Here is a 12,629-nt window from a genome sequence, read left to right on the forward strand (position 1 = left end):
CTCCCATGTCCATTATAGGGGCATCACTGTTCCTCAATAAAATAAAATAAAATTAAATTAAAAAGTGTGTGTGTGTGTGGGGGGGGGGGGGGGCGGGCATTAGTCTTGTTTTTTTTATCCCCCACTTTCTTTTTCCTTCCCCCTTGCGCCTCCTTCTCATCTCCTCTGGAGTTTGAGTGGCCACCAGCCAGCTTTTGCAGCTTTTGATTAGAGAAGCATTTGTCTTTCCCGGGATGTGAAAAGGGGCCGTGGCTGTTGTACAAGTAGTTGGTTTGGGGCGGGTTATTTTGGGCAAGTCTGTGTGCAAACGTACCTCAAACGGAGAGAGGGAGCGAAGGAGAGCGCACGGCGCACAGAACAGACGCAGGGAAGAGAGGGTGCACAGATTTCAGTAGCATTCAGCTGGTTCTCCGCAAACTGGACGCGCGCAACAGATCTGTATGACAAGGGAGACAAACACAAATTCTTTTATTGAAATTAAAACAACTTGAGCGAGCAAACATTTAACAATCGAATGTTTTTTCTCCGACTCACTACGTGGAGAGACATGCAGCTGCTGATTGAGGGAGCACGGCGTTTAGTAAATTAAATCCGGGATTGACCTGCACTGCATTTTGGAGTTATTTTTGGGATCCCTGTCTGGCTTCCACAAAAGGGAACCGGGAAAAATGAGAGGACTATTTCTGATTAGGATGTGGAAAGTTGTGGCTGTTTTAGCGGTGGCAACACAACACGTCACCGGTAAGACACTGAAATATCAGATTCACGAGGAGCAAAAGGTTGGCACGGTTATTGCTCGTTTAAAGGAAGATGTCGCAGATGTTCTGTCTAAACTTCCCAGCTCAGTGTCGCTCCGCTTCAGAGCCATGCAAAGAGGGAGCTCGTCTTTCCTCGCGGTGCGCGAGCAGGACGGAGAAATCAGCATCAGGACCAAAATTGACCGAGAGAAACTCTGCGAAAAGAATCTCAATTGTTCTATTCAATTCGACGTGCTGACGCTCCCCACGGAGCACCTGCAGCTGTTTCACGTCGAGGTAGAAGTGTTGGACATCAATGACAACGCACCTCAGTTCGCTCGCGCCATCATCCCCATTGAGATCTCGGAGAGCGCGGCCGTGGGAGCGCGCATTCCCCTGGACAGCGCCACAGACCCAGACGTCGGGGAAAACTCACTGTACACGTATGCCTTAGAGCCCAACAACTTCTTCAAGATTGACATCCAATCCAGGACTGACGGAGCTAAATACGCAGAGCTGGTGGTCCTCAGGGAGCTGGACCGGGAGGTGCGCTCCGCATATGAACTTCAATACACGGCCTCTGACAGGGGCGTTCCCCCGAGAACGGGTTCGACTCTCCTCAAAATCAGTGTCGCCGACTCAAATGACAACAGTCCAATATTTGACAAGCCATCGTATGTCATTAATCTCCCAGAAAATTCACCTGTTGGCACTCTGCTCATTGACTTAAACGCCACTGACGCGGATGACGGTACTAATGCCAAAATAGTCTACACATTTAGCAGTCACGTGTCACCCAAAATAATGGAGACATTCAAAATTAACCCTGACAGCGGCCGCCTGACCCTCATCAGGCGTGTGGACTATGAGGCCATTAACTCTTACGACATTGACGTTCAAGCGCAGGACATGGGTCCAAACTCCATGCCAGCTCACTGCAAGATACAGGTCAAAGTAGTAGATGTGAACGACAACAAACCAGACATCAGCATCAATCTCATGTCCTCTCAGGGGAATGGGGACGCAGCTTATATATCTGAGGCTTCTCCTTTGGACACATTTGTGGCTTTGGTGAGGGTGGAGGACTTAGACTCTGGGTTGAATGGAGAGGTTGAGTGTAAACTTCACGGTCAGGGATATTTCAAACTGCAGAAGTCCTATGAGAACAACTACATGATTCTGACCAACGTGTCTCTGGACCGAGAGAAGAGGTCAGAGTTCAGTCTGACGGTGGTTGCAGGGGACAGAGGGACCCCCAGTCTCTCTACTGTCAAACATTTCACTGTGCATGTAACTGATGAGAATGATAATCCGCCGCGTTTTGAAAAGGGCCAATATGAGATCTTTAAATCAGAGAACAATGCCCCTGGAGCATATCTGACCTCCATCATGGCCACTGACCCTGACCTGGACGCCAATGGACAGGTGAGCTACTCCATCTTGGAGAACTCTGTTCATGGTAGCTCCATCTCAACCTACGTAACCATTGACCCCTCTAATGGCGCCATTTATGCACTGCGTACCTTTGATCGTGAGGATGTTAGTCGTATCTCCTTTGTTGTGCAAGCCAAAGATGCAGGGAAACCATCACGGCTCAGCAACACAACAGTGATTCTGAACATCCTGGATGAGAATGATAACCCTCCAGTCATTGTGGTCCCCCAACTTTGGAACTTCACCGCTGATGTGCCTGTGTCAAAGTTCACAGAGGTTGGACACTTAGTGACTGTGGTCAGGGCGACTGATCGTGACACGGGGGTCAACGCTGAGCTCATTTGTTCCATCATCAGTGGCAATGAAGAGGGCTTCTTCATTATTGACCCAAGAACATGTGAAATCCATGCCAATGCCAGCCTGGAGAACTTCCCCCACGAGCAAGCTGAGCTGACAGTCAAGGTCAGAGATCAGGGAAGGGAGAGCCTCAGTGCTAAGGCAGCACTTAAAATCACTCTCTATGAGAACATGGAGAACCACGTCCAGGTGATGAACCAGGGAGAGTCTTCCCTTGATGTGTCCCTGATTATCATCATCTCCCTGGGGGCAATCTGCACCATGCTCTTAGTCATCATGGTGGTGTTTGCTGCACGCTGTAACCGGGAGAAGAAGGACACAAGGAACTCCTACAACTGCCGGGTAGCGGAGTCCACCCACCAGCACCATCCCAAGAAGCCTTCGCGCCAAATCCACAAAGGTGACATCACCCTGGTTCCCACAGTCAACGGCACTCTGCCAATCAGAGCTCACCACCGCTCACCTTCAACCACGCCCCCTATGGACCGAGCCCAGATGGGGAGCCGACAGAATCACCACAGCCTAGTGACCATCTCATCCAATCACATTCCAGAGAGCTTTGCTCTGGAACTGGCACACGCAACTCCACCAGTGGAGGTGAGCACACAGACACACACACACACACACACACACACACACACACACTCACATACAAGTAAATTATTCTCAGAAATTTCAAATGCGGACCCTCAGCCCCTTTCCACATTTTCTCTCTCTCTCTCTCTCTCACACTCACACACCCACACACATACACACACACACACACAGAGACACACGCACTAGCCCTCTCATACTCACACAGCTGTCTCCCTTTGAGCAAATTAACTCATCTCCATGTGTGACAGTGACTTAATCAACACTGCCCTGTAGTTCAAATTTACTCTCATTAAAAGCAACTGTTGATGATTACAGATGTGTCTTTGTCTTTACCTTGTTTACATCCTGTCATCATAACCTCCATCATAACCACCACTCACCCCTCAGTCATATGTCTCCATATTCATCTCGACCCCCCACCCATCACCACCACCCTATGTTGTTTTTAACATCATCCATTTTGTCTCATCCATTTTCAGCAGCCTCTCCATCATCCATTTTGTGTTTACTCATCCATTATTTTGTCTTCTGTGTTCTTTCTTTCTCTCTCTCTCTCTCTCTCTCTCTCTCTCTCTCTCTCTCTTTTTTTTCTTCCTCAATTTACCATCTGTTATTCATCCCCCCTGTTCTATTTCCTTTTGTTTGTTTTATTTGGTTTGTTTTGTTATTTTTGGATGTAGCAAGTCTCACAGCTTCTGTCCATGCTCCATCAGGGCCAGTACCAGCCCAGACCCAGTTTCCGTGGCAACAAATACTCCCGCAGCTACAGGTAATTTACCCCCCCCCCCCCGGAAAAAGGACAATCTTTACTTTTAAACCACTTCTTTTTCATTGTGTATTACATTTTTCAACAACATGTGTGCAGTTTCTTCTGTCAGTGGCTCAGTTACGTGTAGATCATGGTTTGATGGTGTGTAAATGTATTTTTTTTTCATATTCCAGTTGTAATCACACCTATGTCATTCAGTTCAAAAGTATGCAACTCATCTGTCTGAATGCCATGATGATTTTCTAAATACTTTTATTCTTAAAAAAGGGCTTACATTATAAAGTGTGCATCCATCATTATTTGATCATAATATCCTCCTATGATCTCTGGATGATAGTTATCAATGTCCCTAATGGCTGTTATGATAGATTTATTGATGGGATCTACCTACATGGAGGATTTATGGACCCGGGCTTGTCTAGAGATTTGATTCCAAAAGCAAAGCAGCCTTAAGTTTTATATGATGGATTTATTTGTCATTAGCCTCCTCTGAGGGCAGATTGATCCCATCAGCCAGAAAAAAATGCTTTGGATTTGCAAAATGTGAACTTTAAACATTGTTTTTCTTCAGATCTCTGACTGATTGATACCAATGTGTGTTTGTACCCTCAGGTATGCATTACAAGACATGGACAAGTTCAGCCTGAAGGACAGTGGCCGTGGGGACAGCGAGGCGGGGGACAGTGACTGTGACATGGGTCGGGAATCCCCTGTGGACAGACTGCTGCTGGGGGAGGGCTTTTCTGATCTGATACACCTCGAAATGCACCATCGACTTCACCCAGGTGGGGTTTTTTGCTGATCCTGAAAGTTTCTCCACCCCTTTCGAGGTTGCAGCCTCCTTACCACAACTTGCCAAATTAACTTCACTCAGCTGAGTCACACACCTCACACCCTCTACAGCAGCACCTCACATTCAACTATCACCTCAACATCAGAGCACAATCACACCTCATCACATCTTGCAAAAATTGCCAAGATGGATTTTCTTTAAGTTTGATCAACTTTCAAACCAAATGTCTGACAAATTTACAATTCTTGTTCCTGTTAGAAACGAGAAGATTGAGATGTTTTTTTTTTCTCAGATTATGAGACCCAACTTAGCAGCTATCTTCCTTCAGACCACACCCAGCCCTTACTGTACCTCCTGCCTGACAAATTTTAGCAACACGGACAGCATCAGGCCTAAGCCCATTATTTGTCTGTACACCTACCTATACAGCCATTTCATTCACCCTGTTCCCAACACAATCCCCATTGTACTCAGCCCCATTCTTCCACACAGCCCTCATTTCCACGCTTGTTATCACACTGAAAGAGGTTACAGTGTGTCTCGCTGTTTGTGTTACTGGGTGTGTGTGTGCGTGCGTGCCCACTATCTGCCCCTAAGTTAGAGTCGTGTCTGTAAAATCCTCTCTGGAGCAGAGATGAGTCGTCTGTCACTCATCGGTATGCGTCTCAGTGTGCTGTTTTTTTCCTCCATCCCCCCGCCCCCAACCCCCCCACCCCCCACCCCGGTGAGTGACAGTGGTGCGCTTTCATGTCTGAGCTGAGGAGAATTCATAGTAATTGCTTTTAGAATGATGTTATTCTCTCTCTTTTTCTTACTGTGTCCCTCTCTCTCTCTCTTCTACATGCCTGGAGCTCCTTAGCATCTCTCTCTCCTCTGTACTTGTTAATGTATTCTCTATCTTTATTATTGAGATGGATAAAGGGAGGGGTGGCGGACATGGACAGTCTTTCTGTATCTCTTTTTTTTTCCTCCCTCTGAGAAAGACTTGGAGGTGTTGCACCACTCCTACCCCCCCCTTCCCTTCCACTATCTCTTATGCTAATATGAAAAAGGGGAGGGGAAGGAGATAATGGGCAGAGAGGAAGGATTATCCTGGTTTCTCTTCATTAGATTTAATTTGTTTAGATTTTTCTATTTAGATGGGCAAATGTGGCTATTCATGCTAGATTTGATAAAATAACTAAACAAGCAAATCCCTGCTTCAGCCATGTAGTGGGGAGATGCCAGCATGCTTGGCAGATCAGTCAAATATTACATTAACATCTGTCTGTAATGGGATCTTGTAATTATTCATTTATTTATCTAGATTTGTGATTGTTTTCATACCTGGCACTGCTTGGATATTCCTGCTGTAAGCTGTAAACATCAGCAATCTGCTCCTCCAAGCAGGGAAATGAAGAGATCAGGAGAGAAAAATACAGTGCTAATCACTATCAAGCTGGGCTGTGATTTTGATGAAAGACTGAAGCACTGTCATATGAAAAATTGAGCAGGTTTGCACACAGAGGGCCAAATTCACAAAGAATGAACTGCAGCCACTGATAGCACATTGAATTGCACTCCACTGGCACCCGTAGTTTGCTCCGTCTTAATGTCCTATTCACAATGGATATTGCTCTAATGATATACCAGCGCAAACACGCACACAAAGTTTGGCAGCTGAGTGCAGTTTGCCCCTGATTTGCCCCTGATTGCAATAAGCCACATGGCAAAGTATAAATGCTGGCTTTGCGCCAAGAACACCATGGCAGAACAATGGCAGACTTTGTTTGGCAAAGTACTGAATACTGTATCCCCTCATGTAGTGATGTCTGCTGGTGAGTCAGTCTAACAGTGTCGGATGGGTTGAGGCTGTGGATTTGACCAAGTCTGGCCACTTTATCAGTATTCCCTCTCACTTGTAGCTGTTTTTTCGTTATCTTTTGAATTTAATATGAATTATGGAACCGTTTTTGTTCACGTTTGTTTCCCCCGTTTCATAAAATAAATTATTGAAAGTTGCTTTTGAAGTGCGTGACAGAAGTGCGTTTTGAGAACGACTGCAGACTGTCACCTGTTCAACGCATCAGTATCTTCGGATGCCATTAAAGTAATAATGATTATAATAATAATGTCAAAATAGTATTTACAGACTGATTTAACAGACAATCACTGCTGCCACGATCAATGGAAAGTCTGGGCGAGAGGGTTCCACAGAGGAGCGCCCAGTTTGCACCAGCTTTCTAAAGACGTTATTTACTTCACTCAAACTGCGTGTGGCTATTAGTGCTGGTGTTAGTGAATTAGACGTTGTTTATCAATGAGGCTCATTTGCATAGAAAGAGGCAATTTTTGTGCCAAATATATGCATATTACCTCATTTAAATACGTGCAAATAACACCGGAGCACCAAGACGCAATCTGCTTGGCAGCGCAGTTAGTGGAGCATTTCACCCTCTTTGTGAATTTGACGGTTTCTGTTTGCTCCATTTTTACCGGTTTAGCGGCCGCAAAAGCCACGCAATCCTTTTGTGAATTGTGTATTTATAAACTGTTGGCTTAAGATGTGATTGGTCAGACTCAGCAGCATCCTTGCCCTTCTTTCCATGTTAAAAATCAGCACCTTGACCTCAGACTGAACTAAGAGAACAATATATCACCCTCCTCACTGCAGTCTCAGGATTTATGTTGACATTGTTTTGTACCACAGCGACAAATAATTTTAACCCTTTAAAAACGGACCTCCCACAGTCGGCCGCAGAAGGTTGTTGCTTGCATGATTTTGTTTAAATTGATCTAAAATAAGAATCATAATAGCTGGAACACTTATTCCAGCAGACAGCTAAGGCTTCTGTCTTCCCCGTAATCAAGTTGTAACATCATATTACCTGACCTTACTGCGAAGGAAAGATAGTATCTCATCATAATTACATGGCAATTTCATGATGGCCTCAGGAGGTCATTGTTTGCATAATCCTGTATAAATATTGATATGAAATAAAATTCATAATTATTAAAACATTAATTTTTTTAGCAGCAGAAAGCTAAGGCCTCTGCCTTCCATGTCGTGTTGTATGCTAATAATGACGTTATGTTACACAGGGTGTAAAACCACACAAAAACTCACTGAAATGAAGGCCTTTTCTCTCTGCTCATAAAAATGATCATATCTCAAAAACTGAATAATGTACATATTTTATATAACGTATGGAGCGTTCAAAACTATTTTCTTTATGTTTCTCCATTTAAAAAAATCTTGTGGTTCAATGTTTTGTGTTTTTATTTTGTAAAATTTGATGGGAAAAAAACGGTTTATTGACTCACATAAGCTTTTACCTCAGGTTGTACAGATTTTAGGGATATGAAGCATTTAAAGATGTGTAGGCATAAACGTTTTCTGCAGCTGGACCTGCTCCTGACTGTTTCTATGTCTTCTTTTTGTCTTTAGCTATGAGACTGTGCACAGATGAATGTCGCATCCTGGGACACTCTGACCAGTGCTGGATGCCCCCCCTCTCCTCGCCCGCTTCCTCTGACTACCGCAACAACATGTACATCCCCGGGGAGGAGTCCTCCCAGCAGCCCCAGATCGATGATGACCAGTCCTCTGTTGAGTCGGAGCGCCGCAAGAGCTTCTCAACTTTTGGCAAAGAGTCTGGAAGTGAAGAGGTGGGGGCAGGGGGAGTTGTAGCCGGAGGAGGAAGTGATGCTTGCGCAGCTGGAGGAGGGGCTGGCTCCCTCCTCACAGAGATGAACTCTGTGTTCCAGCGGCTCCTCCCCCCTAATATTGACACGTACGCTGAGTGCACTGAAACAAGCCCACCCTCGTCCTCATCCACCACTGAGAGAGGAAGCGGCCGTGGTGGCAACATTGCAAGTAACAATGCTGTTCCTCAGGACAACCGGAGAGGGTTGTTGCCAGGTGGGAAAGGTCCTGCTTATCCCCCAGGTGTGGCTGCATGGGCAGCCAGTACCCATTATCTAAATCCTGGAAGTGGATCTGTGGGAACCAATCATGTCCCCTCTTCTTCCTCATCCTCCACTTCCACTTCTGCCTCCACCAACGGACAGCTGCCACACCTCAAATGGCTGCCAGCTATGGAAGAAATCCCAGAGAATTACGAGGAAGACGACTTTGATGGCGTCTTCCATCAGGGTCACCAGGGTGGCAAGCGCAGTGAGAACCGCCATGAGGCTGGCATGGATGCTAGTGAGCTGGTCCATGAGATCAACAAAATGCTGCAGGATGTCCGACAGAACTAGAGAGAGAGAAAAAGACAAGGCATAGCATGGTTTCACATTTCACCACATTCTGGCAAACGCTTGTTCTTTGTGCCAACATATGTAAACTTTATGATGACTGTTTTCTTGTTCACTGTAATGCTTGTGTTGTTTATTTTACCAAATATCCTCTTCACCACTCAGCACTGAGAGACTCACAGAGAAAAGTAAAACACGGCACTGAAGTTGTGATTGAGGAGACTTTAAGGCATCAAAGCAAGCGCGTGAAGAACAGATTGCTCAGTTGTTATTACACTCTCTCTGAAAGTTGCCTGAATGGATGATTTCAAACGGAAATCCACCAACAAAAACTGTACCCTTTCTTCATTTGTGATGTTTACAGCAGTGTGAACACACTCCACAGGGAGGAACCAACAGTGATCTAATTTCCACTTTTACAGTGTACAATATTGTACAGTGCCTGTTGAGAAAGCCAAACTCACTTGAATATTGTGCTGTCTCTTGTTTTGTTATAATGGAATGTAACTGTACAATTTAACCTTTGTATTTAAAGAAAACACTCTTTTTTACTTCTCTATATTTATATGTGTCAATGTAGGTTTGTACAGAAAAAGAAAACAAATGTCTATTTTTTTATATTTGTCACTGCATGTCTGAATATCATTTAATGTGTGTCTTACTCTGCCCTGTTTATTTTATAAAAACACCTGTATTTAATTTTGGTATTGATTGTGTGTGTGTGTGAGTATTAAAAATTACCACATTACAATGCAGTTCCATGTTGGAAGTTGGTTTTGTATGGTAACATTGTGACCATTGATGATAAATAAAGTGGAGGGATTCATAACAGGGTCTGAGAGGTGTCATCTTTCAGTCATTTCATGACCTACTTAATTTATTTCTCATATTTTCTGCACTTAGTGCATTCACTTGCCCCCCTGTCTCTTAGCACTCCCCAATGTTTAGCATCAGAACTGCAGCATCTTCTGTATGCACAGACAAAACTTGCCACACGCTCTCTCGACAAACCTGTGGCAAGCCTTATTATACCAACATTCACATACATTACTCTGCTAATAAACATGCCATTAGTTGTAAATGTGTTCCCAAATGATTTCTTTAGATTAAAAAGCATTTAGCCGTTAATTTAGTTTCAGAATGGGGTTCTCTGTCTCAGTTTCTCTCTCATCCATGACAGCATCACACTTATGGTAAATATGCTTAGCAAATGAACAGCATATGATAATAGCTGCACATTATGAGAAATCAAAAGCATGATATTGTACACCACAGCCATATGGGCTGGTAATACAATTAAATAGTAAGTGGGTGGTGAGCCCCTCCCCTGCCCTCACTCCATGTTGATGATCATGAGGGTTTAACTTGGCGATAATATACTCCTGAGCAAGAACACACACACAGTCAAGAGAAAACAGGACACTTAGTTGCATTTAAAATTGGGAAATTCAACTAAGGCTAAATGAAGCATTAACCTCATGAGACAGAGCTTTAACAAGGTAAAGGTTATAATTTGCATACACACAAACACACAAACATGCACACACACACACACACACACACACACACACACACAAACGTTAACATCTTCACATCATCAAAACAAATCCACTCACACTTACAGGCACACAGAGAGCAAACAGTTGACAGATTCATGCGAACACACACACACACACACACACACACACACACACACACACACTTAATAATGAGCTCATTTGTCTTCATCACCAAAGAGGCAAAGCCTCAATACATACCCAGCAGTGGCTGTGTGTGAGTGAAGGAAACGAAAAATGCTAGGTTCTAGCTTAGCTTATGAAAAAAGCTAGGCTATATATATATATATATATATATATATATGTGTGTGTGTGTGTGTGTGTGTGTAAAAATATATTCTATATATGTCTGTTTTAAAATTACAGACCTGGACAGTTTAAGGAGTAAAAAGGGGATGTGCAGAAGTTCACAGTATGAAGGCTAAATAGACTATGTGAAATGTACAGAGATAATAGTCTAAGAGATATGTGTTACTGTAACACACAGAAACAGATGTGAAGACGTTAATGTTCAGCCCGTTTTCATTCCCAGGTTATCAAATATGGATGCTTTGTCTCACTCCTCGATCTATGATACCGCTGTCAAGTACAGCCTTTGGCGTCTTTATGGGACACATTGGGCTTTCAGCTAATTCCAATGTCAATCCATCCACAGCAATGTTTGATATATATATATATATATAACATAATGGTACACGACTTATGTCCATCTGTCACACAGTTATATCACCTGTGTTTTTCTGAAAGCTAATCAAGTAGTTTTATTGCCTAAACCTCACTGTGACCGTTTGACAACGTTAACCACAATGTTGTTACACCCAGGAGACAGCTGTGTTATATGCAGATGCTAAAGGGTGTGTCCCATAGGAAAGCCAAAAGGTGCCTTCGACATCAGTATCACCTGGTGAGGAGAGTGAGAAAGTGTTGGTATTTGATGACCTAGGATGAGAAGACGTTGCAATGTAACTAGGGATGCAGTGATTTTGAAATTCTGGGCAATACTGATAAAATAACACTTTAGCTTATCGCTAATACTGATACCAGTGTTTTTTTATTGTTTTTATTTTGTTTTTGTTGTTATTTATTCCCCAAGAAATCTACACAGTAAAAATAACTGAACTGTTTTAAAAATAATTAAGCCCTTTATTACACCACCTTTGAATGAGCAAAAATTTTATTTATGAAACAACCCTTAATATAACCTTTCATAAAAGGAACATCTTTTTTTGAAAGATGCATAAAAACCTTTTTACTCTATGTAACGTGTCAAAATTCTCTCTCTAATAACTTATATTGTTGTGAAAACATCAACAAATGTATCCTTCAAACAGCTGTTTTTATTCAAGTCTCTCACCAAAAACTGCATTTTAAAAGATAACATTGAACACATCATGAGAAAATTATGTTTTACCTTTGTCCAGTACTCTTTTTTTAATTGAATAAAGCTTGAACACATCATAATATAACTCAGCTCAACCTCCATTAGCTAATGTTAACCCAGCTCTCCTTCTGCCGATTTTGACGTGGATTGTAGTATTATCAGGGAAACAATGGGCTGCATCCTCCAATGAGACGATAGTAAGTTTTTTGCATCCTTTTGTCCCAAAGGTGTCCTGGGGAAGATCTCTATTGGTCCCAAACATGTTGTCCCCGAGATGACAGGACCCCGGTTGCTACTTGCCATCTCGTCACACAATAGTGATGTCACAGAGCCCATTTGCCAAACAGCCACTATATTCGTCAAGTAAAATGATTTGTTACTATGTTCGGTCTTATTTATTCACTACAGTGTAGCATTGTATAGCAGGGTTCAGAAAGTTGTTGTGTTGGTGGGTTTGTTTTGTACTGGTGGTGGGTGGGGTATATAGGTACCTGTCATCTACGCTACAAATGGAATGTGTCTGCAGCTTTACATGTCCTGCATATGCTTCCATACTATTGCTTTAACTAAGTTTTCGCAGTAGGAAGCTTTGTGACATGAGACAATTAAACTTTCACAAAGCAGCAAAAAATGCAAAGTATTTCACCAAGTGTGTGTGTCATTTGAAAATTAGATTGGCAATGCATGATGGACGATCTTAAGCAACAAGAAATTTCTTTGTCATAGGGTAATGGTGTGTGTAATAGAAAAAAATACATCGGGTGAA

The 12,629-nt window shown here is 43.2% G+C and overlaps 1 protein-coding gene across 2 annotated transcripts; it reads left to right on the top strand.

The window, feature by feature from the left end:
- Window positions 1-219: 219 nt before the first annotated feature.
- On the top strand, window positions 220-9,753 carry LOC125886535 (protocadherin-18-like). Of its 2 annotated transcripts, none has more exons than XM_049572805.1 (4): window positions 220-3,125; window positions 3,806-3,894; window positions 4,507-4,679; window positions 8,115-9,753. In XM_049572805.1, the coding sequence occupies exons 1-4, from the start codon at window positions 669-671 to the stop codon at window positions 8,927-8,929; spliced, it is 3,534 nt and encodes a 1,177-aa protein (XP_049428762.1). In that variant the 5' UTR covers window positions 220-668; the 3' UTR covers window positions 8,930-9,753. The 2 variants fall into 2 exon arrangements, with proteins under 2 accessions (XP_049428762.1, XP_049428763.1); XM_049572806.1 differs by having other exon boundaries at window positions 221-3,125; window positions 3,839-3,894.
- The last annotated feature ends 2,876 nt before the right edge of the window (window positions 9,754-12,629 follow it).

The sequence above is a fragment of the Epinephelus fuscoguttatus genome, linkage group LG3 (assembly GCF_011397635.1).
Source record: "Epinephelus fuscoguttatus linkage group LG3, E.fuscoguttatus.final_Chr_v1".
NCBI lineage: Eukaryota > Metazoa > Chordata > Actinopteri > Perciformes > Serranidae > Epinephelus > Epinephelus fuscoguttatus.